At 52.3% G+C, this 24,534-nt stretch overlaps 8 protein-coding genes across 8 annotated transcripts; 5 read left to right on the top strand and 3 right to left on the bottom strand.

Annotated features, from left to right (window-relative positions):
- The first annotated feature begins 506 nt into the window (after nucleotides 1-506).
- On the top strand, nucleotides 507-1,538 carry POSPLADRAFT_1039898 (hypothetical protein). The gene is made up of 6 exons (XM_024477613.1): nucleotides 507-573; nucleotides 635-653; nucleotides 744-928; nucleotides 1,025-1,080; nucleotides 1,141-1,164; nucleotides 1,217-1,538. Coding segments are annotated over exons 2-6 (348 nt in total). The 5' UTR covers nucleotides 507-573; nucleotides 635-651; the 3' UTR covers nucleotides 1,298-1,538.
- Nucleotides 1,539-1,894: 356 nt separating this feature from the next.
- On the top strand, nucleotides 1,895-3,809 carry POSPLADRAFT_1074392 (hypothetical protein). Its single transcript, XM_024482702.1, has 10 exons — nucleotides 1,895-2,052; nucleotides 2,101-2,184; nucleotides 2,240-2,404; nucleotides 2,460-2,514; nucleotides 2,569-2,584; nucleotides 2,636-2,709; nucleotides 2,766-3,010; nucleotides 3,073-3,272; nucleotides 3,332-3,554; nucleotides 3,617-3,809. Exons 1-10 carry the CDS (start codon nucleotides 1,972-1,974, stop codon nucleotides 3,743-3,745), a joined length of 1,272 nt encoding a protein of 423 aa, XP_024338809.1. The 5' UTR covers nucleotides 1,895-1,971; the 3' UTR covers nucleotides 3,746-3,809.
- Nucleotides 3,810-4,732: 923 nt separating this feature from the next.
- Nucleotides 4,733-8,772, bottom strand: POSPLADRAFT_1143568 (hypothetical protein; the record flags this gene model as incomplete). The annotated part of the gene is made up of 23 exons (XM_024485578.1): nucleotides 4,733-4,765; nucleotides 4,820-4,897; nucleotides 4,953-5,012; nucleotides 5,068-5,115; nucleotides 5,173-5,427; nucleotides 5,477-5,573; nucleotides 5,635-5,753; nucleotides 5,839-5,909; nucleotides 5,967-6,152; nucleotides 6,206-6,348; nucleotides 6,404-6,513; nucleotides 6,567-6,607; nucleotides 6,660-6,788; nucleotides 6,844-6,880; nucleotides 6,933-7,060; nucleotides 7,299-7,372; nucleotides 7,422-7,531; nucleotides 7,563-7,587; nucleotides 7,655-7,772; nucleotides 7,888-7,951; nucleotides 8,006-8,260; nucleotides 8,316-8,607; nucleotides 8,654-8,772. 23 exons carry the CDS (start codon nucleotides 8,770-8,772, stop codon nucleotides 4,733-4,735), a joined length of 2,592 nt encoding a protein of 863 aa, XP_024338808.1.
- Nucleotides 8,773-10,667: 1,895 nt separating this feature from the next.
- POSPLADRAFT_1074391 (hypothetical protein) lies at nucleotides 10,668-13,108 on the top strand. Its single transcript, XM_024482701.1, has 10 exons — nucleotides 10,668-10,802; nucleotides 10,860-10,954; nucleotides 11,010-11,160; nucleotides 11,218-11,343; nucleotides 11,395-11,659; nucleotides 11,718-11,862; nucleotides 11,916-12,083; nucleotides 12,134-12,267; nucleotides 12,321-12,711; nucleotides 12,763-13,108. Exons 1-10 carry the CDS (start codon nucleotides 10,697-10,699, stop codon nucleotides 12,991-12,993), a joined length of 1,812 nt encoding a protein of 603 aa, XP_024338807.1. The 5' UTR covers nucleotides 10,668-10,696; the 3' UTR covers nucleotides 12,994-13,108.
- A 290-nt stretch (nucleotides 13,109-13,398) lies between these two features.
- On the top strand, nucleotides 13,399-14,377 carry POSPLADRAFT_1181237 (hypothetical protein). Its single transcript, XM_024488823.1, has 3 exons — nucleotides 13,399-13,719; nucleotides 13,772-14,163; nucleotides 14,223-14,377. The coding sequence occupies exons 1-3, from the start codon at nucleotides 13,454-13,456 to the stop codon at nucleotides 14,288-14,290; spliced, it is 726 nt and encodes a 241-aa protein (XP_024338806.1). The 5' UTR covers nucleotides 13,399-13,453; the 3' UTR covers nucleotides 14,291-14,377.
- A 1,301-nt stretch (nucleotides 14,378-15,678) lies between these two features.
- Nucleotides 15,679-17,517, top strand: POSPLADRAFT_1143010 (hypothetical protein; the record flags this gene model as incomplete). Its single annotated transcript, XM_024485507.1, has 8 exons — nucleotides 15,679-16,121; nucleotides 16,181-16,325; nucleotides 16,381-16,485; nucleotides 16,540-16,638; nucleotides 16,692-17,055; nucleotides 17,109-17,247; nucleotides 17,303-17,362; nucleotides 17,415-17,517. The coding sequence occupies 8 exons, from the start codon at nucleotides 15,679-15,681 to the stop codon at nucleotides 17,515-17,517; spliced, it is 1,458 nt and encodes a 485-aa protein (XP_024338805.1).
- A 1,064-nt stretch (nucleotides 17,518-18,581) lies between these two features.
- On the bottom strand, nucleotides 18,582-20,006 carry POSPLADRAFT_1046482 (hypothetical protein; the record flags this gene model as incomplete). Its single annotated transcript, XM_024479044.1, has 4 exons — nucleotides 18,582-18,919; nucleotides 18,969-19,432; nucleotides 19,489-19,729; nucleotides 19,811-20,006. The coding sequence occupies 4 exons, from the start codon at nucleotides 20,004-20,006 to the stop codon at nucleotides 18,582-18,584; spliced, it is 1,239 nt and encodes a 412-aa protein (XP_024338804.1).
- A 1,794-nt stretch (nucleotides 20,007-21,800) lies between these two features.
- On the bottom strand, nucleotides 21,801-23,853 carry POSPLADRAFT_1142997 (hypothetical protein; the record flags this gene model as incomplete). The annotated part of the gene is made up of 3 exons (XM_024485504.1): nucleotides 21,801-21,925; nucleotides 22,008-22,030; nucleotides 22,763-23,853. The coding sequence occupies 3 exons, from the start codon at nucleotides 23,851-23,853 to the stop codon at nucleotides 21,801-21,803; spliced, it is 1,239 nt and encodes a 412-aa protein (XP_024338803.1).
- Nucleotides 23,854-24,534: the final 681 nt, after the last annotated feature.

The raw sequence follows: 24,534 nt of genomic DNA, 5'->3' as shown, positions 1-24,534 counted from the left end.
CTACCTCAGGATAACATAGAAAACCGGATTTCATCTAAATACCAGAGTGTATTAGAGTGCGCAGGTCATTTATGTTTCCAGGCATTGTGGGCTACTTGGTGTGTGATTCGAGTCCCGCACGATGGCTTAGAAGGGGCGTGAGGAAAGTCGAGTCTTGAGCAGAAATTCCCGCCAAAACGAAGAGGTATTACACATAGTCAGTCTCTCGGAAAGTAGGAGTACCGCACGTGTGAACGGGTAGAACTGAAGGAAATTGGCAGAGGCTTTCAGACGACTTTGATCCACTAGGGAGCTTCAAGTCCTACAGGACGATCACCAGCGCGACTCTCTCGCAGTTGAGATTTCGAGTATGACATTGTACAAGCGAGTCAGCACGGCCGAATCTAGTGGCGGGATGTGCAGCAGCACATGGCGGTACGGGGGAAGGCTGAGCTTGGTCATGTTTGGTTCCGTCCAGAACACCGCGTTAGCCGCTCGACTGCGTCTGTCTCTCCAACGACGACCACCCACGACCAGGCAACGCTACGCGACGCAACCCCCTCGTACTTCTCCATTAAAGCATCGTTTGATACGGTCAGTGCTGTCGACGCTGTGTTATCTCTCCACGGTGGCTCATTGAAGTCGTATCTTGCAGATTCGCACGCCATAGCCATGTCAGTATTACTACTGCTCGCTTGACATTCGGTTGGGATCCTGACACTGTCCTGCACTGTGCTATGCACGCACACTTTGTCTTGTCCTAGGTCTGAACCATATGATCCGTACCTTCCTCGCGGCGGCTCTTCGTCGAACCCTCCCGGGCCGGGGGGCAACGCGAAGACTGCTGCGATTCAGCAGCAGATCGACGACACCGTTGGCATCATGAGGGAGAACATTACAAAGGTGGCGGAGCGAGGAGAGAGATTGGACCAACTGCAGGACAAGACCGGTGCGTACTCCTGTCTGTTGGCGGGCTGTGCACGCCGCAGCGTTTTCCGGTCCGCCGGTCGCGCTGTCAAGTCGCTCACATGTGTTCGTTTTCTAGACAACCTTGCTGTGTCGGCGCAAGGGTTCCGCCGTGGTGCGAACCGAGTGCGAAAGGTGCGCCAACAGATTTGTTGTTGGTATACCCGTGCATCTAACTTGGCGCGTGTTCCGTAGAATATGTGGTGGAAAGACATGAAGGTATGCATCAATATATTGGTTCTATGCTACATGCTCACGCGACCATTTGCAGATGCGCATCATCATTGGTGTAGCAATTGCCATCATCATTATCATTGTTGTCGTTTCCGTCGTGAAAGCGACGCATCACTGAGCGCTCACTTTCGTTGTCTTCGTCTCGCCCTGCACACGTCCACAGGCCCGCAGGGGTCGTTGTTGTACATGTTACTATCTATGCACGTACTCTAATCTTCACTTTTTCTCCGTTGGTATGGCGGAAGCGGACTGTTACTCTCTTCTCGGTGCCCTCAGCTCTGTGAGTAGGTGTATAGTACGTCGGCTCTTACATACGATGCCCTTCTCACTATATGAAGACACTGTCTTGTAAGTTGTGTCGGTTCACAGTCATGTCTCAAGCACCTAAGAGAGTACCTCGATATAAGTAATAGATCGTAAGTAACTTAAGATCTTACCCGCATGTGGGCCTGATTCCAAATTCGGTCATCACTGCAGACTAATCAGAAATAGAGATTATCTACAATCATTCTGCCATATTAGGCACTAAAATACTGGCTTGGTAAACTCAATATCAATCTAATATTTCGTACCGCCAATTAGAGAGCAGGATTCCCCGGAATGTCTCGGGATGTTCGCAGTCCGATCAATAATTTTGACTCCTGAGCCAATTACGCAAGGGGTGCCGACTTTGGGGGCTCGGGTAAAATCAATCCTTCCTTGAACATTGCGGTGGCCCCTGGCAGCGACTACAATATCGTACTTATATTCCCCATACTCTGGGCGTGAAAAAGCTATCGACGCACCTATAGTATGTATGTGCGCAATGCATGCCGTAACGCACGCTACGCATCCAGTCGGGTTGAAGTCTTGCTCTGCAACTTCCAGCGCATGGTATGTATTCGGCATTTCTGCGCAGCAATAGTGTTTCATATGCTGCAGGTCACCTTCTCCACAATAGCTCCATGCATAGATCAAAAGGAAGCCGAAAACGTACATCAAGCTGAATCATCACTGTTGTACCAGGTGGGTGGAATCTTCACATGCGAACATGCCAAGATATGTTGAATGAAGAGTACAGCCTCCTCAAATACCCACATCTGTCCTCCGCGCAAGGGAAAGCACTGTCGAGAGGGTCGCGAAGCTCGTGCAGAAAGAGTATGGCCAGCAATATTCTGTACAGTTGTTCGGCAGCACACGATGCGGTACAGACTCGCCGTTCAGTGATCTTGATATAGTAGTCCTGGTATTTCTTGTCTCATCCCGAGGAGATATAGTCAGTGACTTCTTTCCTCGCGTAGGATCCATCGAGGCCTTGCGGTAACTCGCCAAAGGTCACTAAACAGCCCCTTCCAGGTGAGTATCGTTCACCACGATCGGTTGTGACCTTTCACGTTCTAACAGCCATAGTTGTTTATAATGTATGGTAAGCTGCAATCACTTCTAGGCAATGAGGGTTACGCTGATGGTCAATCAGCCTCCTCGCTAGAAAGCTAAGAGCAAATGGTTACACGCAAGTGTTGTGTAGACCATCAGCAACCGTCCCCATAGGTTCGCCCGCTGCGCTTGTACAATTTTTGGGCCGTATACTTATGCTGTGTTCCTAGCAAAATGTACCGACCCCCGCACCGGCATCTCGTGCGATATTGAAATCAACGATCGCCTCGGCATCAAAAACACTGAGCTCATCAAGCGCTATTGCGAACTGCATCCGTCATTACGTGCGGTGCTTATCGTGCTCAAGAGGTGGGCAAAGCCGCTCGGCCTGAACAACCCATCGGGCGAGGGTACACATAGGAAAGCCAGTTTCAGTAGCTACGCATTCGCCATGATGTCGATCGGGTTATATCAGGTGCGGGTGCTCCCCAGACACTAATAATCTCTTAGGCACGACACACTCACTGGCATTTGCAGCGGCGTGGATGGCTGCCGAATATGCAAGCCAGCGTTCACGCCTCCGCACCTCGCGAGGAAGACCTCTTTTGGATACAACGCAAACGATTAAAACCAAGGGGGTTTATTAACATCCCGTGCGATACTCGCTACAATTTATGCAAAGACTGGGCCCCTCGCGGACCTGACAATGTGTGTCTAGCCCTTTTGGAGTGGTTTCGGTAAGCATCTTGTGTTGACACAACGTCTTAAGAGCATTTGTTGACCGTGGCTGTTTCAGATACTGGGCTGACGAACACAATTATGCAGCGGATGTAATGAGCGTGAGGCACGGCGGGCGAAAATCGCGGAAGGCCATGCTCCTTAAAGCGTCAGGTGCTAGCATGTGCGCGGGTGATTTTGGTCGCAATATAGCGCTGATGAGCGGCGGCAACGGACAACGTTCAGGACAGCAGTGGATGAACCCGCCGCTGTGTGTGGGCGATCCGTTCATACCTGACAAGGTACGCCCCACCCACCTCCGTTTGGCTATGTCAACGTGAAGACTCAGGCGTGCTGCATACAGAATCTGACTGTCAGCATTGGCCATAGCGTCTTGCAACGCTTCCGAGCGGAGTGTCGATCAGCCGCCGCGGTACTTGAGCGTACGTCCAGCATCCCAGACTTGTGGCGCGCACACCGAAGGCACATCTGAAGGGTGTGAAAGATAGAGTGAGATGTTAGTATAGGCATCCCTAATGAACTCAGCCTTGCAACTGAACCGCATGTTGTCGCTCGCCCCCTCATACTTTGGTGTCCTACAGCGGATATAAAACTGGGCTTCTTAATAATAAAAAGCCTTTGGCGTGTGGCCAGAAACCAAACGCCGGTCGTTGGTGTCAAGAGAATAGGAAATTCATGCCATCACTGAGTGCGCGTTCAAGTTACGCTCATTGGATCTTTTAGTGTTGGGCACCCAAATCCAGAAGCCTTAAGGATACGCCACACTGCCACAAGAGGTTCGATGACTCGTCCCAGCCTTCCAGTTGTCGCCTGCCGATTAACATTTGAATGGGGTAGAATACGTGTCAGTGGCCAACCTACTGGTTACCAGAAAAACTGGCATACCTAAGCCGTGCTTCAACGCCATATCCTCAGATGCCGAAGCGTCGTTATTCTGCGAGACCCAGCGGCCAGGACTGCGGAGACAATTCCGCTTCAAGGACATGCTGAAGCCTCAATAGGTCTCCGGTTCCTTCACAAAACATAGAGATAGTCATTACATCATGTCCTTCGATCGTTATTAGTCTAGGATGTGACAGTGCCTTTTCAAATTTGGGGCTTGGCGAATACCATGCAGGACCCGCACTATATGCTGTTTGTTGGCTCTGGTCTTTCGCGGTTCAGCCTGGTAGCCGCGGTAGTCTCGTCTTAGTTTACTACTCTCCCTCGCCGAAGTGTGGTCACTGATGGAACATTCACCGAAGTGCCGAAGGATACCATTGGCATCGGGTCACATTGGTACATATGACGCCGTCTTATTCTACAGGATCTCCGGGAGGAACAAATTATATTCAATCCAGGGACACAACGCACGTCCTTCACTCAACAGGATGATAGACGTCTTTACCGTATCCTTGATATCACACCCTGCGAGACAGGTTCGTATTCTTCTGAGCAGCAGAAGCAATCACTATTTCCTTCAAGCCCAGCGCAGAAGATCATCTGTTGACCGCTGTGAACCAAACAGTTAAACACCGACTTCATCTGGTATGCGTCTGTCATGTACCTCAACCCACGCGGCTTGGGCTGCAATATTGTCCAGAGTCTGCTTCAAGGCCATGTTATATTTGGAAGTATCTTTTTCCTGTTCAAAGAGTATCGATACCCAAGCCTTGGTGCTATGACTGAGGCTCGCTGACCTTGAAAAAGTTGGCTATCTCTTGGTGATCTCTACGAGAGGAAAGCGATTGAAAGACTCGCTGGGAAACACGGTTTAATTACACATGTAAGGTACGTGTAAGGCCCAGTACTCACAAAGATCAGATACCGCATACTGAAGTTGCCTTCAAGACGCTTTGCGAACTGTAAGAGTGCGAGAACATGAGCAGGTCACGAGGAGAAGCACGAGGCAGAAACTACCTCATCATAATGTCGCATGAAGGCAGTAGCGAGAAATCGCCGGGTCTTCCGGTTTGTTGATAGTCCATCGAGGTAGAATATGAGATCCTGGTCGCGGCTCTCGTTGAGGATGCACTGGAATGTTTCCTCCGCGAGCTCAAGATGTGAGGTGTGTCCCATAGCGATCATTGCTGAAGTACCGTAAGCAGGGTTCTTTGGCTTTTGGACAATTCGTTTGACGGCCTCCCATTCCTTACGTCCCCCACACCGCACGGCCTAGCGGAGTGAGGCAATTAATATTGATGCTGTATTTGCAGTGGCTCACATTCATGTAAATCACGCCAACGAGATCGGGAGGAATAATCGAGTCATCGCCCGTTTCCATGAATCGCGAGAATCGCGCTTTCAGCTCCCGAATGACGCTGATAATCATCCATGTCATTGTGAACGTGGTCGAGTCAGATCCAACGCATCTTTCCATACCTGGTGTCCTCTGCAGAGGCTGCATGCTGGATTGCTAGGATCCGCAACGCACGGTCATCGTCGGAATCACTTTTGCGGTTGTCCCATCCTAATTGTTGAACGATCGGAGAAACTAGACTCTGTAAATGCCATTAGCCTATGAGATATGCCCATTTATCTAATGAAGATAATGCATGCCCGCTGAAAATGCCCTATTGCGGAAACAATGTCAGGATGCTCCCACCAAGTCGAACGAATCGATTCGAGATTCGAGAGTATGCCTTGCAATACAGAATCTGTCAGTGAATACGTTCAGTGCACAATTCTCGAGTTGCGATCTACACAATGCCTACATTCGCGCTCCTCGCGTAATACCTCGAAAAGAGACAATGCACTACTGACAGTCAAGAAGCCAGCCTTTGCAAGCGCAAGCGCGTCGTACACAAGGCCAGTGCGATCCTCCACGGAAAACGGGGACGCAGCCTTCGCCGCTTCCGCACCAATGGTGATCAGTCGCTCGGTAGAATATAGGACTCTGTCTGCAATAAATATATCAGAAACGCGCTAACACAGATGTTGATAAGATGCATACAGAAGCCGACAGTGCCCGCATTCAACTTGAACGGTTTTGAGATATCGAGGGGGATGATCATCTCGCGCTGCTCCAGGAGAATCTCTTTGTCTACGATGACCTCGCCTTTGTCCGATACCGTGAGAAGACGCAAGGGAATCGACCTGTTCTCTGCACGTCAACCAGAATGCATGATACGCATACAGTCATGCTATGTACCACGTTGTCTGGCTATCTAGCTCATCAGCAGGACCAGTTTCGAGGAAACGATCCTGACGTATGTGAATGCCATTTGTGGTCTCGGTGACGGTAACGACCGGGAATCCGACCTATTGTGCTTCATAAAATCACGAAGCGACGCAGTCACGGGATCAATGCACACCTGCTTGATCCAACAATCCATCATCTTTGAAACATCCAGACCTCCGAAGTATATCAGCGTTAAGACCCGAGCGGCAGGTGCCTGTCAGCTAACCTGTAGCGTCGCTGATGCCGTCCCATAGATCCTTCGTGGTGCTGTTCGCGAAAAGGTGCCGCTTGAGGTAGATGGAGACGCCCTTGAGAAACCGCTCTTCCCCTACGTATGCTGAGAGCATGCGCAAAACTGCGGTCACGATGGGCATGAGAGGGGGCCCGGGATCTGCGCTGCTCATACATACCTGATGCAGCCTTAGAATAAGAGAGCGCATCGAAGATCTGTGTACAGAAGGCGCATGAGCGGTGATAGTGGCGGGGGGGTGAAACTTACCCCGTGCACCATGTTGTCGTCTGGACACTCCACCTCGACGGGGTGAGAGGAGAGTTTGGCGTCAAGAGAAAACGCCCTGAAAAGGGAGTCCGAGATGAATGATGCATTCATCTTCCACTCGGGGAAAACTCTACGACATCCACATTGAGCCTGCGCCTTTTCAAGGTAGCGATTACTCACTTATCTGTAGATCAATCTTGATGAAATGTGAATCGAGCCGCGTGAACGTCAATTACGAACCTAGGATGGTTACTTTGGCCATCTGGTGGATGAAACATTGTTATTTTGCTAGCTAGCCATAAATTGCGTTATCTTACCAGGGTGGCAAAACCTGATCGTCATGCATGCCATCAAGACACCGAATACTTCGAAGAAGAAGCACCCGACCTTCGTTCAAGTAAAGATTATCCCACCACTCCATAGTGGTGATATCGCCGAACCTTAATGATTTCAGAGATGCAGCACGTCAATGTTCAGGTAGAGACTGACCACATATGCGCTACTTCATGACACATTGTAACTGCGATTTGTTTCTTGACCTGCAGGTTCTCTGACCTGGGGTCGAGGCAGAAGGCCGTTACCCTGCCGGTGATCAAGCCCTGCCCGTAAAATGAGTTGAGTATTAGAGACTGAGCATTCAGTCGCTTGCCCAATTCTCCATTGCACCTGTGGATGTCTTCAGTCTGTGATCGATGTTATGAAGTCATGATCCTTCAAGTAACTGACCAGAATTATAATCACTCGCAACGAGGGTGTCTAGCTTCGGCAACGGGTATTCGATATTGAAGACCTTCTCGTATATAGGGAGCACTCGGCGCTTGACATCCAGCGCAAAGTTAGCTTGTTCAATTACGTCCGATGTAGCTTTGCGCACTCGATGAGATACATGACTCGTGCAGGGGAATATACAGCTTACCATAGAAGCGGAGCGGGCGTGTTTTGCCGCTCAGAGGACTCGTGTATGTTGTCTCTACATGCTCAAAGCGACCGTTGGCGTAGGCCACCAAGTACGTGGACATCTGTCATCCAGGACAAGTTAGAAAGTATAATAGTAATAGTTCGGAGGTACAAACCGGGGGTGTAGTCTGGAACCGTGTAATCTTCCACTTGTCTCCCGCAGCTGTTCCACTGATCGCAGGTGAAGCAAGCTTGGTCAGCCAGACTACTGCGCCCGTGGCGTCCAGGGAGCCGGGCTCGTATGTGCTCTCCGACTCAACGGACATATTGCTCAGGTTGACCGTGTCGGCGCGAGATATCATTGTCACAGCGAACGTTGCCTTCAATGCTGGCTCGTCCCAGCAGGGGAATGCCCTCCGCGCCGCCGTGGGCTAAAGCATGGCCGTTATACTTGTGTATGTTAATGTACTCTTTGCAGTGGCATACCTCAAATTGGGTCAGACTATATACCTCCTTGCCATCGGCGCCACCGACAGAGCGATAGTAGCCCATGAGTGCACCTGTGAGCGGCCCCTCGAAGGATATTGACACTTGTGCCTTGGATCCGGCAGGAAGTGAGGTCGGAAGAGACAGTGTTCCCCGTTCCCGATCAGTGTCGAACGACATAGACTTGGGGTGTTGCTCTGTACGCAGGGCATCTGAATAAACGGTAACGCTTCCTAGCTGCATGTCCTTGGTGTTGAAGACGATGTCTGAAGTCTTGTCCCGGACATACAAGCTGTTTCATGTTAAGCAAAGATCCGAGGGTCGATAGAAATACATACTCGATCTTGACGATACCATCGAACTTGGCATACACAAGATCAGTGCAAACTGTGAGGTCATAATGGGTAGGCTCGACGCTCGTCGGTAGACGATGATGTCCAGTTTCCGATGGGTTCATTGTCGATACAAGAATACGATGCCCCTGTGCTGTTGCATCGTACTCCTTTTACAAGCACAGCTTTTATACATATGGCTGACCTGTCGTTGCACCACAGGGCGTTCCACAGGGCGTTAACAGCAAACATGTGGTCAACGTAAAAACTCTGTTGTTGAAGATAAGAACGACATCGTTGGTATTGTCAGAGTCTGAGCTAGTGTGCTGAGTGGGATTCCCAGAGGCCCACTTCTGCAGATGCCGACAGAATGGCAGTTAACACTCAAGCCGTAGTGTCTACTCTGAAGTGCGGAGGTAACGCTACCTGGCAGTAGATTCTGTGATAACTTGACCCTCACAACATTGCAGCATAGGGTGCCTGCAGCCGCTTGCAGACCAGATCCCAGCGTTCCGGCGGAGCTGCGGTGGCTGATGGCGGAGAGCAGAGGCCGCTGTGAAGAAGAACAGGTTATGCGGCGTATGTAGGCCGATCACTGAGATCTGAGGAGCTTGCATTCGCTCTCGATAAGTTAGATCTTGATCTATTTCGGTATCTGCTGATGATATCCTCTCACGCTACTTTCGGTGAGCCCCCTCATTTCGTTTGTCTTTCGTTCGTCGCCTTACGGTGCAGAACCACAATGCTCTCGAGTCCTGGCCCATCCCTCCCGTGCTTGACGGTTCACCTAAATTCCCGGGTTTCATCGGATCTGATCGTCTCTTATCTCGGTGCACTAGCGAACGAATTGTGACTTCGGGGTATTTCCCTCCCACACACACATATCACAGACTGGCTTTTGCTGAGTGTATGCTTGTGACCCGAGTTTGTCATAGGTACTCTGTCGTGCAGATAGCTGAAGGCTGTTGGATCATAGCAAATTATGTTGCGTTCACCCAGCCAATACCGAAGGTCAGTCGTATTCTTCCCCTCCGAAAGAGTCTTGATGAATCTTTTCATTGTTCTTCTTACAGGCACGATAAAACATGTCGGTATGGATCTTGAATGAATTCCAGCTCTTGTGCGACATGGCTGTGCTTGCCGCCTCAAATCATTGAGATCATACCGATGTTCCCATTCATCTCGATAATTTAGCTCAATATCCTGATGTTAGACATTATCAGTCGATGAAGTTGAGGTCGAGCATGGCACTGGTTCAGTTCATTGGTATTTTAGCTGCTGACTTGAATCATATGTCTCATCAGGAATCTAAAGCTACTGCTGTGAGATGGGTTAACCAGGGTGGCGCGGCTTTGGAAGTTGGGCACAATTGCTCCGGTGTCGTCATTTGACGATCCTGGCCTCTACGCGAGCATGTTTCATTAGTATGTCATGTACACAGGTTGACATTCTCTGACTGGAGTCGCCATGGTGGTATGGGACGGGATGGAGTATGTTAGCAAGAAGTGTTCAGTAATAGTAATAGATTGTCGACACGAAGTATATCATCGGGAATCGGCGGGCGCAGCTGCCAACATATATACCAAGTATTCTGGATTATCGACCTACTATAAATGGCCAATATAGCTGAGATACCATTGTGATTTGATAACGTCATGTAGCATTTGAGCCACCACATGGCACATGGCACATTAGCAGTGATGCCTTGTGCATCAAACTACCGAGACACGAAACCAGCTATGTGAGCGTAAAGCATGGATGAGGGGACAACGTAGTATGGACGATACATATATTTAGTGATTTATTTACAGATGGCACTAGCACATCATAATGCGTTGGCGCCCGAGCTAAGCTTGAGAAAGGTATCAGTACATGCTTTATCTGATTTTCAATCGCTCATTTTGGAAACATGCGCAAATACAAGCACCGCAGAAACTGGGTTAGAGAATCTAATCTCATTTTATCACATTGGATGTATCTCCAAATCGGGCAGTAGCACTTTCGCTTTTCTGCTCAAGCACTCAACCTCAGGTTCACTTTTGTTACCGAATGTCGCAACAACGCAAGGCCCTTTGGGATGTTGACGAGGATCTGCAAGATGTTGACCTGAGCCTCGCCATCGGGAACTACGGCCAGAATGGAATCTACGACGAGGGTGAGCGGTCACCGGCGTGCAAGTATTCGAAAAGGCATGCTAACGCGCGGCGTGCAGCTGAGCCTAGGATTGACGAGGCAACACTGCTTGCGGTCCAGCAACAGATGGTACAGCAGGCCGCGTTTGCGCAGATTCCAGATGTGGTGAAACGGGTAAGTGACCAGTGCGATCTGCCGTGCACGAATTTTGATCGGACGGATCGTGCAGTTCATCGTACACTTTCACCATGCTGTTCTTGAAAACAACCTCGCGGAGATTACGGCTGCGTACGAGAGTGGGTGGAACCGCCTGACGGAGAAGTTCTACTCGAAGACGGAGTGGCCAGAAGCGGAGGTGATCGCTCCCCTTGTCAACGATGGTGTGTCCTAGTCCTCGCGTCGAATGAGAAGAACGCTTCACCCATCCCTTTTTACAGACCAGATTTTCTTGATTCTGTACCGCGAACTCTACTACCGTCATGTTTACTCCCGCCTGCAGCCCGACATTGACGACCGCTTTCACTCTTACGAGAACAGCTGTGAGCTGTTCAACTACCTCCTGAGTGCGTAGGCTCCTCCCCGAATCCCCTCCTCCTCTAAGCGCGCGTCTACAGACTCTGACGGCCCCGTCCCGCTCGAGCTGCCGGAACAGTGGCTGTGGGACATCATCGACGAGTTCATCTACCAGTACCAGTCGTTCTGCGTCTGGCGCTCGAAGGCCAAGTCGAAGACAGATGAGGAGCTCATACTGCTCGCGGACGCGAGCCAAGTGTGGAGCTCATACAGCGTGCTGAATGTCCTGTACTCGCTCATCCAAAAGTCCAAGATCAATGAGCACCTCGTCGCTCTGCAGGAGGGAAAATCTGCTGAGGAAATTGCGTGCGTCATGTCGTGCTGTCCTCTGCGGGTATCGTTGTATGCTGATAATGCTACACAGAGAAATTGTCGGCGAGTACGGTGTGCGCCCACTCTACCGCATGCTCGGCTACTTCAGTGTCGTCGGGCTGTTGCGCGTGCACAGCCTTCTTGGCGACTTCACGCTCGCGCTGAAGGTAATGGAGAACGTCGAGCTCAACCAAAAGGTGCGCGAGAATTCGTGCTACGCTCAAGCAATCCAACTTACCCACCACTGCAGTCACCGTTCACGCGCGTGACGGCGTGCCATGTTACGACCTACTACTACGTTGGCTTCTGTTACATAATGCTGCGCCGATACCCCGATGCCATCCGCGCGTTTGTATCGATATTGAACTTCATCCTGCGCATGCGGCAATATCATACACGGAGTTATCAGTATGATCAGGTGCGTTCTCATTCTCGTGTTTTTGGATTGTGAGACTCACTGTATAGCAGATCAACAAAACAGCGGACCGTATGTACGCGTTGTTCGCTATCTGCAACGCCTTGTCACCAACGCGCCTCGACGATAACATCTCCAACATCGTCAAGGAGCGGTATGGCGAGCAGTTTACGAAAATGTCAAGAGGGTGCGTACCGTTCGTCCTAAGCGGAGTGTGTATCTCAACGGTTTTGCTGCCAGTGAGGAGGGTATTCCGGCGTTCGAGGAGCTCTTTCTCTACGCCTGCCCGAAGTTTATCTCCGCAAATCCCCCGCCGTACGAGGACCCCGAGCTGCGCGCAGCGTACATCGAAGAGCCGCCGGTTGAGCCCGCGCAGCGGCACCTGGGGTTGTTCCTGTCCGAGGTGCGGGCGCAGGCACCGGTGCCGACGCTACGCAGCTTCTTGAAGCTGTACACATCGTTGGACGCAAAGAAGCTTGCGAACTTCCTAGACGCGGACGAAGAAAAGATGGTGCAGCAAATGATGGTGATGAAGCAGGCGAGCCGGTCGGTAAGTCGCGTGGAGAACGAGAAAGGGCTGCTCGACGGGCAGATGATCTCGACGTGCGATCTGGACTTTGTTATAGACGAGGTGGGTGGCCTTCTTGTGCTGTGTCTACCATCAGCTGAGGTATCGCACCAGAATATGGTCCACATCGCGGAGTCGACGGTTGGGCGCCGTTACGCAGGCTGGTTCATCCGGAATACGGAACACGCGCAGCGCGTCTTTGACGGTATTCGCAACAGCCCGCTTCCTGCCCCACCAAAAGCTGCACCTGTCGCCAACGTATCTACGGACTCCGCCGCGCCCGCTGCCTCGGGCCCACGGCCAGGAGGCCCCCGTGTTGCATGGGGTAGCGTCAAGGCCGCTTGAGAAAAGGGTTCATGTGCTGAAACACGCGTTTTGTATCTATGAATTGTTTGCGCCGATTGATGTTGTAGCCTTGAATTTCGCCTTATATGAAACCGGGTGATCCTCCCTGCACAGGAAAATATTGACAACGCACACCTGAAGCAGCTTGCCGAATTGCACTGCCGCAATCGCCGCTCGTCTGGGATCGCAAGGACCATTGCCCGTTCCAACTTGGAACCTTGACCAGTAAACTCTTGTCACCGTGTCGAGTCAGATCGATACAAAATATATCATTCCATTCAAGTTGAATAAAGAGAGGGAACCCGACAAGGCGTTCTTGAAGACCTTCCAAATGCAGAAAGTCCGCAGGGCCTCGAGTGGCGATCGCAGTTCTTCCGGCGCCTAATGCATTGCCAGTCCCCTGTTGCCGATATTCTTGCGATATTCCCCTGCTTGCTGTAGTTTTCCTGTATTTCTGACTATGGCTACTTTAGCAAAACTTACGTCGCTATCTACGCAGACATTGTCTTTGCTACTCGAGCGTCAGCGATTACAAACGTTCTCGAATCCAAGTGCATCGTCACTTCATGTCCCCCAGATCACGCGTAACATGCAGCAGCTGCACGCAGGCGTGCTTGACCTGGAAGAGAAGGAGGGGAGTTCAGAGGCAGTTAGGCTATTGCGGAGTCAGTACGAGAGAATGAGGGGGATGCTGGGACAGGAGGCGGACGTCGTAGGCATACCAAGGTATGTTCCACTCGTATTCGCCACTTAGTATATGCCTAACATCGGTCTACAGCTTACAGGTCGAGGAATCGCAAACCGCCAACGCATACTCGTCGTCCTCGTCCTCGTCCCTCAACTCACCCGTGCCACCACCCGTTCCTAAGAACACCGAGCCGCCCTACACGCCCTACGCGCCGTATACAGACGACCCCGAGGCTGCGCTCCCCTCCTCGACGGAGATGCTGCACGCACAGCGCCAGATGATGGACGACCAGGACGTGCATCTCGACCGCCTCTCGCACTCGATCAACCGCCAGCGCGACATCTCGCTCCAGATTAACGACGAGCTCGACGTGCACACGGGCTTGCTCGAGGATCTCGACCATGAGCTCGATAACACGGGTGACAGGCTCAGTGGCGCGCGGCGGCGGCTCGACCGCGTCGCACGGGGGGCTAAGGAGAACGGTGAGCGCGAAAGACTGCTGTCGTGAGCCTGCTGGGCTGACGCATTACCCCCTCTGTAGGCTCTACAGTGCTGATTGCGCTGCTCATCCTGGTGCTTCTGATCCTCATCATCATATTTAAAACATAACGTTTCGCCCTTTATACCCGTCTGCTGCGCGACCCACTCCCAGATGTGCCTGTATATCATTCGCCTATAATTCATACATCGGATCGGATTATCGTCGTTTCCCTGGGACTCTCCCTTCGGCAGTGCATTATAGAGGGGACCATACAGTCATCTTCTCGAATTATTTTTTGCTAGACCAATCGCGTGTCATACGTTCTGCCTTCAATCGGAGTTTGCCTGGCTGAATGCGAGGCCTGGTCTAGCAGGCACCCATTTCAGCGCTATGTAGCCCGCGAGGACGGTTAGGTTAAGCGCAGACACCCAAATTACCAATTCTACGCCGGGCGTCGAAGACTATTGGTGCGTGCCTTTTGCTTCCCTGTTTCAAGTGGTCGTCACGATACGCTGACCGTCATAAACAAACCTCAGACTAGGATGGCAGTTTACTAGCCATTCTTAATTCTGCCTCCCGCAAGTATCGAGTCACCTAGTGTACGCGCCTCGAGCTCAGAGAACAGCAAGATGAATGTTGCTATGGCGGGGATGGATCATGACTTTTCATACCTGCAGATCGCTTATTTTTCTGGAGAGCAACATGTTACCTCAACGCCTTGACACACATATTGCGGGGAACCTACGATGTCTGAAAGTGCAATCTGTCAATAAAGCCCGCGGCTTCTTTGGCACGTCAGGCCGCATGGGTGCCCGAGCCTTACAATAGCGGCTACTTCGCCCGAGGTACGATATCGGCCAGCTACCTCGGATGGCCGACGTTCAAGGTTTTCATGCGCCCCACAAATCTTCAGCTCGTCACGCTCGGGAGGGTTATGACCGATGCCTAAGGACATGGGGTGTCCGCGCCTCACAAGGCCATCTCCAAAGACACTCGGGGACCGATGATTGTGTGTAAGTGGGAAGTTAGGTCTAGGTTGACTCCGGGATGAAACAGAACGAAGCCCCCGCCAAACGCGGCAAGAAAATACTGATGTCCTTCTATTCAGGAGAACAGTGCCTTCTGCATTCTGTGTCATCCTGTGAAACCCCTGCTTTTTGAGGATCGCCGTGTGCGGGCATGTCATTGATTCTGAGATCCAATCTCAGCCGTCGAGGAAGCAGGAATGTCCGCAGTACATCTCGATCGATCGGTGCGCATGGCAGGTATACATCCGCGACAGGTTGTGTCACCGTCCCTGCGCGTCTCTCAGTCATGGCGCTCCGAATCACGTTGTGTCGGAAGGCCCTGCGTTATTCTTGCGACACGCAACAGCACGGCCATAGGTCTGGCAGGCGAGCGACAATCAGAACGAACATTGGTTCCGCCATCAAAATCCCGAGAGTCGTGCGTAATAGTGCAATAACATGCATATATATACCGGGATCAGACTATGATCAGCAGTGCCGCAGTCATCATGACAGACGTCTCTTTCACTTCTCTCTTCATCGACGGTAAACAGCGCCCCGCGAACCCGCCCGTTACCTTCGATGTGCGCAATCCCTACTCGAATGCGGTCGTGACCAAGGCCGCGTCCGCGTCTGCGCAGGACTGCAAGGACGCGGTTGAGGCCGCAGCACGTGCATTCACTACCTGGGAGACCTCCTCGTACGCGGAGCGCCGCGACTACTTCTTCAAGGCGGCGGAGCTTGTGACGACGGACAAGTACTTCAAGAAGTTCAAGGAGGCGTTCCAGGAGGAGACCGCCGGCGTCGACACCCTCGTCTACTTGAACGTGTATGGGACGGCGGCCTTCCTTCGAAACACTGCGACCTTCGTCGCACAGCTCAAGGGCGAGACATTCCCATCCGTCGTCCCCGGTGGCCAGGTTCTCGTCCAGCGGAGACCCCAAGGTGTCATGTAAGGTCCCTTCCATACGACTTGCGCTCCGGCTACGTGATTGAAGGGGTCTAATATAGTCTGGCCGTCGCGCCGTGGAATGTGCCGCTGGTGTTGACTCTCCGCGCGGTCGGCATCCCGATTGTTTGTGGCAACACCGTCGTCCTGAAAACATCAGAAGTGAGCCCGCGGACACAGTTTGTCATAGCGGAACTCTTCGAGGAAGTATGTCTTTGCTGCAACGCTACACCGTCAGCTGCTGATCGACATATTGCAATAGGCGGGCTTCCCAGCAGGCGTGCTGAACGTGATCCATACATCCGCAAAGGATGCTCCGGCGAGAACCGCCGAGCTCATTGCTCATTCTGCTGTGAAGAAGATCAACGTAAGTGTAGTACATACTCTAGCGCAGGGAAAGTGGCTGACGCACACTTTCTAGTTTACTGGAAGTGATCGTGTCGGCAGGATCCTTGCTCAGGAAGCTGGAAAGTATCTGAAGCCATGCGTTTTCGAGCTCGGTGGCAAGGCCCCTGCTGTGGTATGTCGCAACGCAGGCCTCTGGTAAGAGATAGCGGGCTCATCATCCCGAAGGTGCTTGATGATGCCGATGTCGAGCGCGCGGCTCGCGCAATTACTTCGTCCTCGCTCCTCCACTCAGGACAGACGTGCATGTCCACCCAGCGCATAATCGTCCAGCGTAATGTTGCTCCGAGGTTCAAGCAGGTTTTGGCCGAAACGTTCAGCAAGTTCAAATCTGGCCAAGGCGAGGCGCTCTCTGCGCAGTACAGCGAGGCAGCCGCTGAGAGCATTGTTGCCGCGCTGGGTGAGGCGAAGGCTGCGGGGGCCACCTTCCTTGTGGGCGATGGCACGAGGAAGGGTGCTTGTGTACAGCCGCATCTCGTGACGGGCGTGGAGCCTGGCACTAGGTTGTGGGATAGGGAGACCTTCGGTCCAGGTAGGTCGATTGCGAATGTATCGTGGGGACGCGCTGACGCACCGGCGATGTAGTCGCGGTGATCAAGGAGGTCGATACGGTGGATGAGGCAGTCGAGCTAGCCAATGCCTCTGAATATTCTCTGGCTGCGAGTGTCTGGACGCAGGACGTGAACAACGCGATAGATGTCTCCGCGCGCATCCGAGCGGGTCAGTTCATTCTTCTCCTATACGAGTGCTACATACTGATTTTGTGTCGTTTCAGGGAGTGTCAGCGTTAACGGACCTACATTCCATTTGGAGCAGGCAAGGGAGCTTGGGGGCCTCAGGTACGTTCACAGGCTTTGGCATGGAGAATACGTGACATTAACGTCTCTCCAGCGGCGCATCGGGCTATGGGAACTTCAGCGTGGAGGAATTCACTGACCAAAGAATCATCGTCATCCATCCCGCCAAGGCACCTGAGTACATGCTGACCGGGTGATGTGTACTTACGTGACTAGCTCTCCGTAAAGTTATTGCATGTATGCGAGGACACAGTATATGTCTAATAGAAGATCCGGGTCGCGTTATGCCCTGTGCGTCAAGCACCAAATGGACAATGTGTTGTTCACGACTGGTCTTCGAGTCCGCAGTCCTGATTCTAAGACTCTAGCTACAATGACAGGTTTACTACTCGTCTTCTGTCAGTGTTTAGGGTGTCAGATCCACGAAGAGTTTGGGTACGCCCCTTAACGCCGGTGAGATTGACCTACATGTACATCCGTCTTGAGGCTCGGGCTGAGCGTCACACCGCCTCCGGGCTCCCGATGTCCTGCATCGCCCTTTTGCAACAATGTTATGCGGTGCGAGCAGCGTGGAGAAGTTGCTCGCAAGCCGTGTTGAATATTATGCCAAGGATAGTACGCAGTGCACTACTGAGTGAAAGTGCGGACAGGTCGGTAGATTGTGAGGGAAGGAAGAAAGGAAGTGAGTTTATTCTGGCATAGGTCCCAATTAGGAACGCCGGCTCAGATACACAGTAGGCTACAGCGCCGGATGTATGCGGAGCCGCACACCAGCCAAGTCTGCTTATGATAACTGCTTACTCGCCCCCAGGACGAAGAGAAATATCCCCTCTTTGCATGGAAGACATAATTCGACACAATTTCTATGCACGTCTCAGAATGTCGAGCAGGCTGCACTTGCAGCCTACATCCATGCAGGGAGGTTAGAAACGCCTTTTTACATTTCCAGCTTTCTTCCTGCGAGATCATGGCTATGATCGCGCGGCCTAGTTTATTCACATTCCATCGAGTGGACTGACTCAATGCTAAGGCGTAACGCCGCAGTCCAGACACAAGCTTCATCGCCTACAAAGCATGAGATTAGATACGCTAAGGAAAGTGCACACATTAAGCAGCTTGATAATCACGTAGACGGAACGATACAGAGTAGCTCAAGTGATTAAATATGTCCAAGGACCGCCACAAGATAGTGTGACGAAACGACGCTGCGCTTCATAATCACGCAGCCGAGAGAATAAAACCCTGAAGACATACGTGCATTTCAGCCCCTTTCCACGTACATCGGAGGCGGTGTCCGTGGAGAAAAAGACGAGCCGATTAAGCTCGCGTCAGCCGTCGTTATCGCTGATTGTGCATCCGAAGAGTCCAACACGGACGATGCAGGCAGGGGCGCTAATGTATCCCATGCACGCTGAGGCGCCGGTATCTGAATGACAGAGAGCGGCGGCGTTGACGAGACCGGTTCACTGCTTGACTGGTAAGATGCAGTCGGCACGTGTGAATTCACGAGGGTATGCGGGGACGTGTAGGCGTCGCTCGATGGTCTGAGCGAGGGTGCGCTCATGTCACGGTGCTTGCGGTAGGGATTCGCTCTATGCTCTGCAGTCGCCATGATGAGAGCTTGGACAGGACAACGCGGCTGACGTACCTTCATCGATGCGTTTCTTCTCTTCCCGTATACGCCGCCTACGCCGGGAGATCCAGAACGCCAGAATAGTGCAGACGAGAGCGAGCAAAAGGCCCCCAAGGACGCCACCTACGACGCCACCGACTAGTGCGGTTTTGTTGGAGCTCCCAGAGGCTGAGTGCGAGTTCGCACCGACGACTGTTGAAGATGGTGAAGGAGCTGGCGAAGTGCCCGATGTCTCAAAGGCTATATAGAAAGGATTTATGAAAAAGATACCCTGGTGATCAGTCGTACTGAAGATCTGCTTACTTGATGTACCGCCGCCGGGTGAGCTCGGCGCAATGGCATCGCTGGCAGAGCTACTCGAAGGGCTCGGCACAATGCCATTGCTCGCGGGGCTTGCCGCAGGGCTCGTTGCAGGGCTCGTTGCAGGGCTGCTCGAAGAGCTCGAGACGCTGCTTTCCGTCGTGTCATCCGCAGTATACCTGCACATCAAAACCCGTCAGCTTTGCTTCTCCTTAATCTAGACGTGGACACCAACGCGAGCGAATAAATCTCCAGGTAGCCTCCACCCAGCTGCCCTGCGCCGACATACACGAGCTCAAACGTGTGGTTCACGCTCCCGTCCAAGCCCGTCTTCCCCCAAAGCGTCGCCTCAACGGAGGCCTCACCCACCTCCGTCCCCACCGACTCGTCCACATCAGTCGAATCCTCGCCGTCTACAGACACCCTGCCGATCCCGCCGTTCGGATTATGTGCACTATTCCAGTAGATCGCTGTGCCTACGAACAGCAGACCGTTCAGCGCATACGAACAGCAGACCGTTCAGCGCATACGAGAATTCTGAGCGAGCGCGCACGCACCTTGAAACGTCAAGGAGAGCGAGCAGCCCGGACCCGACGCGTACTTGTGTCCTCCGTCGTCCTGGACAATCCACGAACCGACATAGTTGATAAGCGCGTTGTCCGCCGTCACCGTGACATTTGCCCCCTGTGCGCGTGAGGCGTGGAATGTCGCACCAGCAACGAAAAGCAGAAGCAGCAGAGACGGGAAAGTCATCCAGAGTCAAACGGCCCCACTGGAAGAGCTGGAAGAAAGGGCAAGCAGCTCTGGTAGCGGAGGTGGACTCCAGTCCAGGCTCTCTCTGGCAATGCCATGTCTTTTCATAAGTGTCTTGCTAGTCACTGTTCCTGGCCGCATTGCTAGTTCGGATGCAGACAGGCGCATTGCACGGCATCAATCACTGTCGTCGCGTGGGAAGATCTGCCTAACAGACCGGTTAAATGATCCCAACCTGAAAGCCATGATTCATAATGAACTGTCACAGCGGAGGGAGGTAGAACATAGCTTATGCTACCATCATTAATACTGAATCTCATACACATATTTCTCACTTGTGGTTTCTTCGATTCGAATTGAACAACTCAAACTTATCAAACTAGACCTAGCTGTCATTGTGATCAATTAGCCTGATCCCGTGTTTACAGAGGGCAGATTGCCGCCGGTATATTAGCGTCTGTGATTGATGACCAAACAAAGGCAGGTTCGCCACTCGCGGTCCTACGGAGCGGGTGTGCCCTCTCGAGACACTCCGGAGTAGAATGTATGCCGCTGCGAGACAGCGTGAGCGCGACATATTGACGAGATCCTGATGGCCACATGATCGCGTTCGCTTCCGATCGTCTCCTCTCCGGTCCTTTCTGTACAGGGCACTAGTTGAGTGTAGGGGAGGAGGCACATATTCGCTGATACTACGAAGTGTGTACGAGATCTATATACTACAAGTCAGCGCGATCAGCTTTTGCGAGATTTATGGTCGAGCTGATATGTATTCATCTAGATACAGCAGGACCTGGTGACGTTGCTTCTGAATTTTCTTTTTTTCACGCATGAAATGTATGTGTCCAACGAGATCTCTTTTGAGGTGACGCTGTGCAGGAGGAGACCCTTCGTTGTCCGATTGTACCGAAATATCAGAGGATCATATTGAATTTAGATTGCTGACTGCGAGAGAAATTGTGCCACTACTCAAGTAAGTTTTGTTAACACATCACATAAGAGACAGGCTAGTATGTACACACAAGGCGGGCTTGACATCCTGAGTCGTCAAATACGAAGCACTGGCAGTGTCTGGACACCGGAGACACATTGAAAGAGCGACTTCAGCGCAAGCTTAGGATGCATGAGGCATTATGAGATATGCCGACAGAAAATCCCGAAGTGTGTCAGAGACTGAGAGCGGTCGTCGAGCCGTATAAGAGAACATGAGTGGTGAAGCTATTGGCTTTGGAATATAACAAGGCCAAACAACCTTCTGATGTCGTTACTCAAGCCGGAACGCCACCCGTCGTGGCTCTCTCATGGTGATCACCGAGGGCTGGGGTTTTGTATTGGCAACCAACTGCGGTGCGCTCAGGTAGCATCATGCCTAAGAGAATGACTGTATGCGCACTGCCGCGGCCACCATGCTGTCCACAGAGGGACTAGCGGCTTCGACTTCGTACTCTTTGCCGTTGTAGGTGGTCAGAGGAGGCCAAGGATACAGTTTTCAGAGGTAGCTGACCCGCAGTCCGCGGAGAAGTGTCCCCGGGATGGCAGAGCGGATCCTAATCTCGGACATTATTGAGTCGCGGGATGCACGCGACCGCCTCACGGAGCTCACATCCACATCGAGTCGCATGCTATTGCCATGGCTGCCCGAAACAGTGCAGTTTCCTCCATTGGTTAGAGCCTGGCCGCATCATGGACGTCCACCTTCATGTAATACCGTGGTTAGATTCAGGGGTACATTATAGGACCTCTTCCATAACTCGTCATGCCCAGACACTCTTATCTCCTCCCGCCGCTCTCCCCTCACCAAATGAACAAGCGACTGACACTGTTGATATCGGCATCACGCTTGCGACATCTGCCCGTGACCACACATTGTGATCGTGCTGAACCAGCATTGGCACCAGCAGCTTGCTGAAGCAGCAGGCCTACAGGTCATAATTATACATCATACACCCGTCATGACAGCACAGCTGCTGTTACATCAAAAGCTGTCCTTAGAGCACTTACTTGTAGATGCATTGAGAGGATCACTTGAAATAGTATTGACAGCTCTTAGTCACATGCTCCGAGTTTCCTGGTCACATGCTCAGGGCTTCCTATGGTCACATGCTCCGATGTTTTCATAGTCATATGATCTATTCTATAATAATTTACTTCGCTTATTTCAACATTTCAGGACTCACTATATGGATTTTTTGGCCTCAAATCAAAACATTCTATTAACAGGCCTCAATCACACTAACCTATGTAGTAAAAGCAGTGCTTTAAAGATATACCACCTAATCCTAACCTAATCCTAACCTAACTGAACCAAACCGAACCTGATACAACGGTCTATACTCCTATATCAATGCCTGACTCGTAGACGACGAGCGAGGACTTATGGACAGTACGTCGTCCTGAAGATCGAGCGAGGAAGTCGAGAATGACCACTACCCCAAGCAAAGAGGAGCAGAGACTTGAATGAATAACCAGGTCGAACTTAGGGTTCGACCGACTAATAGTACAACTACTTATACAAGTACCGACTGCGCACGGACCATCGTGTCTATGTGGTCGTGTTAGTGAAGAAAGAAACGTAGTGGTACGATACCAGGAACGAAGTGCGCACGGACCCCATTATGTAAGCTACATAATGTTCAACCTGCGGGTGAGCGCTAAGACCGGCGCCAGTATGGGCGCTAGTAGTACAAGGAATAGAACGGAAAGACAAATGTTTCATTACCCCCCTACCAGAGTCGAAGTCCCATTCGACTACTTACTGCTCACCATCTCCGTACAACTCCCAATCTACGCCGTTGTCCTCCTCTTCGTCGAACCACTCCTTGCGCACGTTCCTCCCTACGTTCTTCCATTCCTCGCCAGAGAGGTGCTTCTGATGCGGCCAGGAGCTGTCCCACGTCCATTGAGTGGTGTCGGGTGTCCAGTCAGGGTCGACTTTGCGAAAGACGATGGGTGTATCGGGGCGGGGGCGCGAGGGTCCCGCAATGGGACTGGTTGGGGGTTCGGGGTTAGCGCTGCGCGGTGGAGGAATAGGTACTGCTTTCATCTGCCTTTCTTTCTCCTTCCTCTCCTTCGCCTCGTTGATGATTTCCTCGAGGAACACGTTGTCGACGACGACCCCCACGCGTCGCACAGGTTCTTCAGGTGGTGCGGATACGTGTTGCTTCATCGGCCTGGTTCCGCACTCTCGCTCCAGGTGTCCAGGGGCTTCTTTTCCGCATCCTGCACATCGTACGTCCGGACAGTCCCGTACCCAGTGTCGAGACGATCCGCATCGTCTGCAGCTTCCCTTCGGGGTCCAACCAGGGTTGGGTTGCCAGTCAGCCGGGATGGTAGTGCTCCGCGGCGTTGCTTGGAGGAAAGGGGATGGGATCGGGGGGCGCCTGAAGGCAGACGTCGGTAGGGGTGCGGGTAGGGGTAGGTACGCATTGGGGATGGCGCACGGGATGAATTTGTTGTGTCGCGCCCGGATGCTGCGCGGTAGGAGCGGTTGAAAGCGATGGGCAACTTTCAGATTGTCGAGCCGGATGAGCTCGGTGAGGACGCGGTCATCTTGTTGGCGTAGGAGCCGCTTGTGGTGGTCGATGGCCTCGTCGGCTGCTTTGACAGCCTCGTCGTATTCACGGCGGGCGGAGAGATACGCTTCTAGTGCAGCGCAGTTGGTGGCATTGGTTGCCTTGGGGTTGTGGGCTTTGAGCTTGTTGAAAACATCGGTGGGATTACTGAGAAGGAATGTTAGCAAGGTGCTGTCGCCGACGTGGGTGTGCTTAGGGGTGTAGATTGAGATTCTTTTCCCGCCTTCGGTCGAGGGGGCATTGAACTGGTCGAGGAACAAGAGGGTGGAAGACATGTCGGTGTGAGTGGGGGTGTAGCGGCTGGGTAGAGCTGCTATCGATTCAGCTCAAGTCCTTCCTGTTCTTATACTCTGCCAACACTTCGTCTGCCGTCCCAGTCAGGTTCGCTTCGGGCTCCCATGAGTCATCGGCTGTTGAGTAACCCTTCCATCTGACGCGATATTCCCGGTGATAGGCGCCAAGCCCCTCTGGGCCCCGATACACCTCTTTTCGGCACTCGCATCCCGCCCGGCACTTCGACTCAGTCTCCCAACAGTTCGATTTCGCCTTCGACGCTCTTCGACATCTTCGACGGTGCGCGACGCTTGCTCGAAGCTCGGCACAGTCGTCCCGATGCCTCGCGCGTAGATCCCGGGACATCTTCCGCATTCGGCGAACAATAGGGCCACTTGACGCCGCTCGGCCAAGCGCGCGCTTCGCTCCAAGCCACACCGAAGTAGCCGGTCTTTCCCGATTAGGTATCGAACCTCGCGGCATGCCTTCACGACGGCTACCGGTCCGAAGTGGCCATATGTTGCTCTTCATCTCCGCGTTCGGCATGACGTCACTCTACCGATGGACTTGGTATGTGCCCCTCGGTGAGGCAGCTTCTTGAGGAACAATGCAAAGCCCCTTGTACCAGGGTGCCACTTTCGATAGTCGTAGCGTCCTGTGTAGTATAAAATCTGTCGTACTTC

This window comes from Postia placenta, assembly GCF_002117355.1.
Source record: "Postia placenta MAD-698-R-SB12 unplaced genomic scaffold POSPLAscaffold_7, whole genome shotgun sequence".
NCBI lineage: Eukaryota > Fungi > Basidiomycota > Agaricomycetes > Polyporales > Adustoporiaceae > Rhodonia > Rhodonia placenta.
This window is presented reverse-complemented; position numbering and strand designations above follow the sequence as displayed.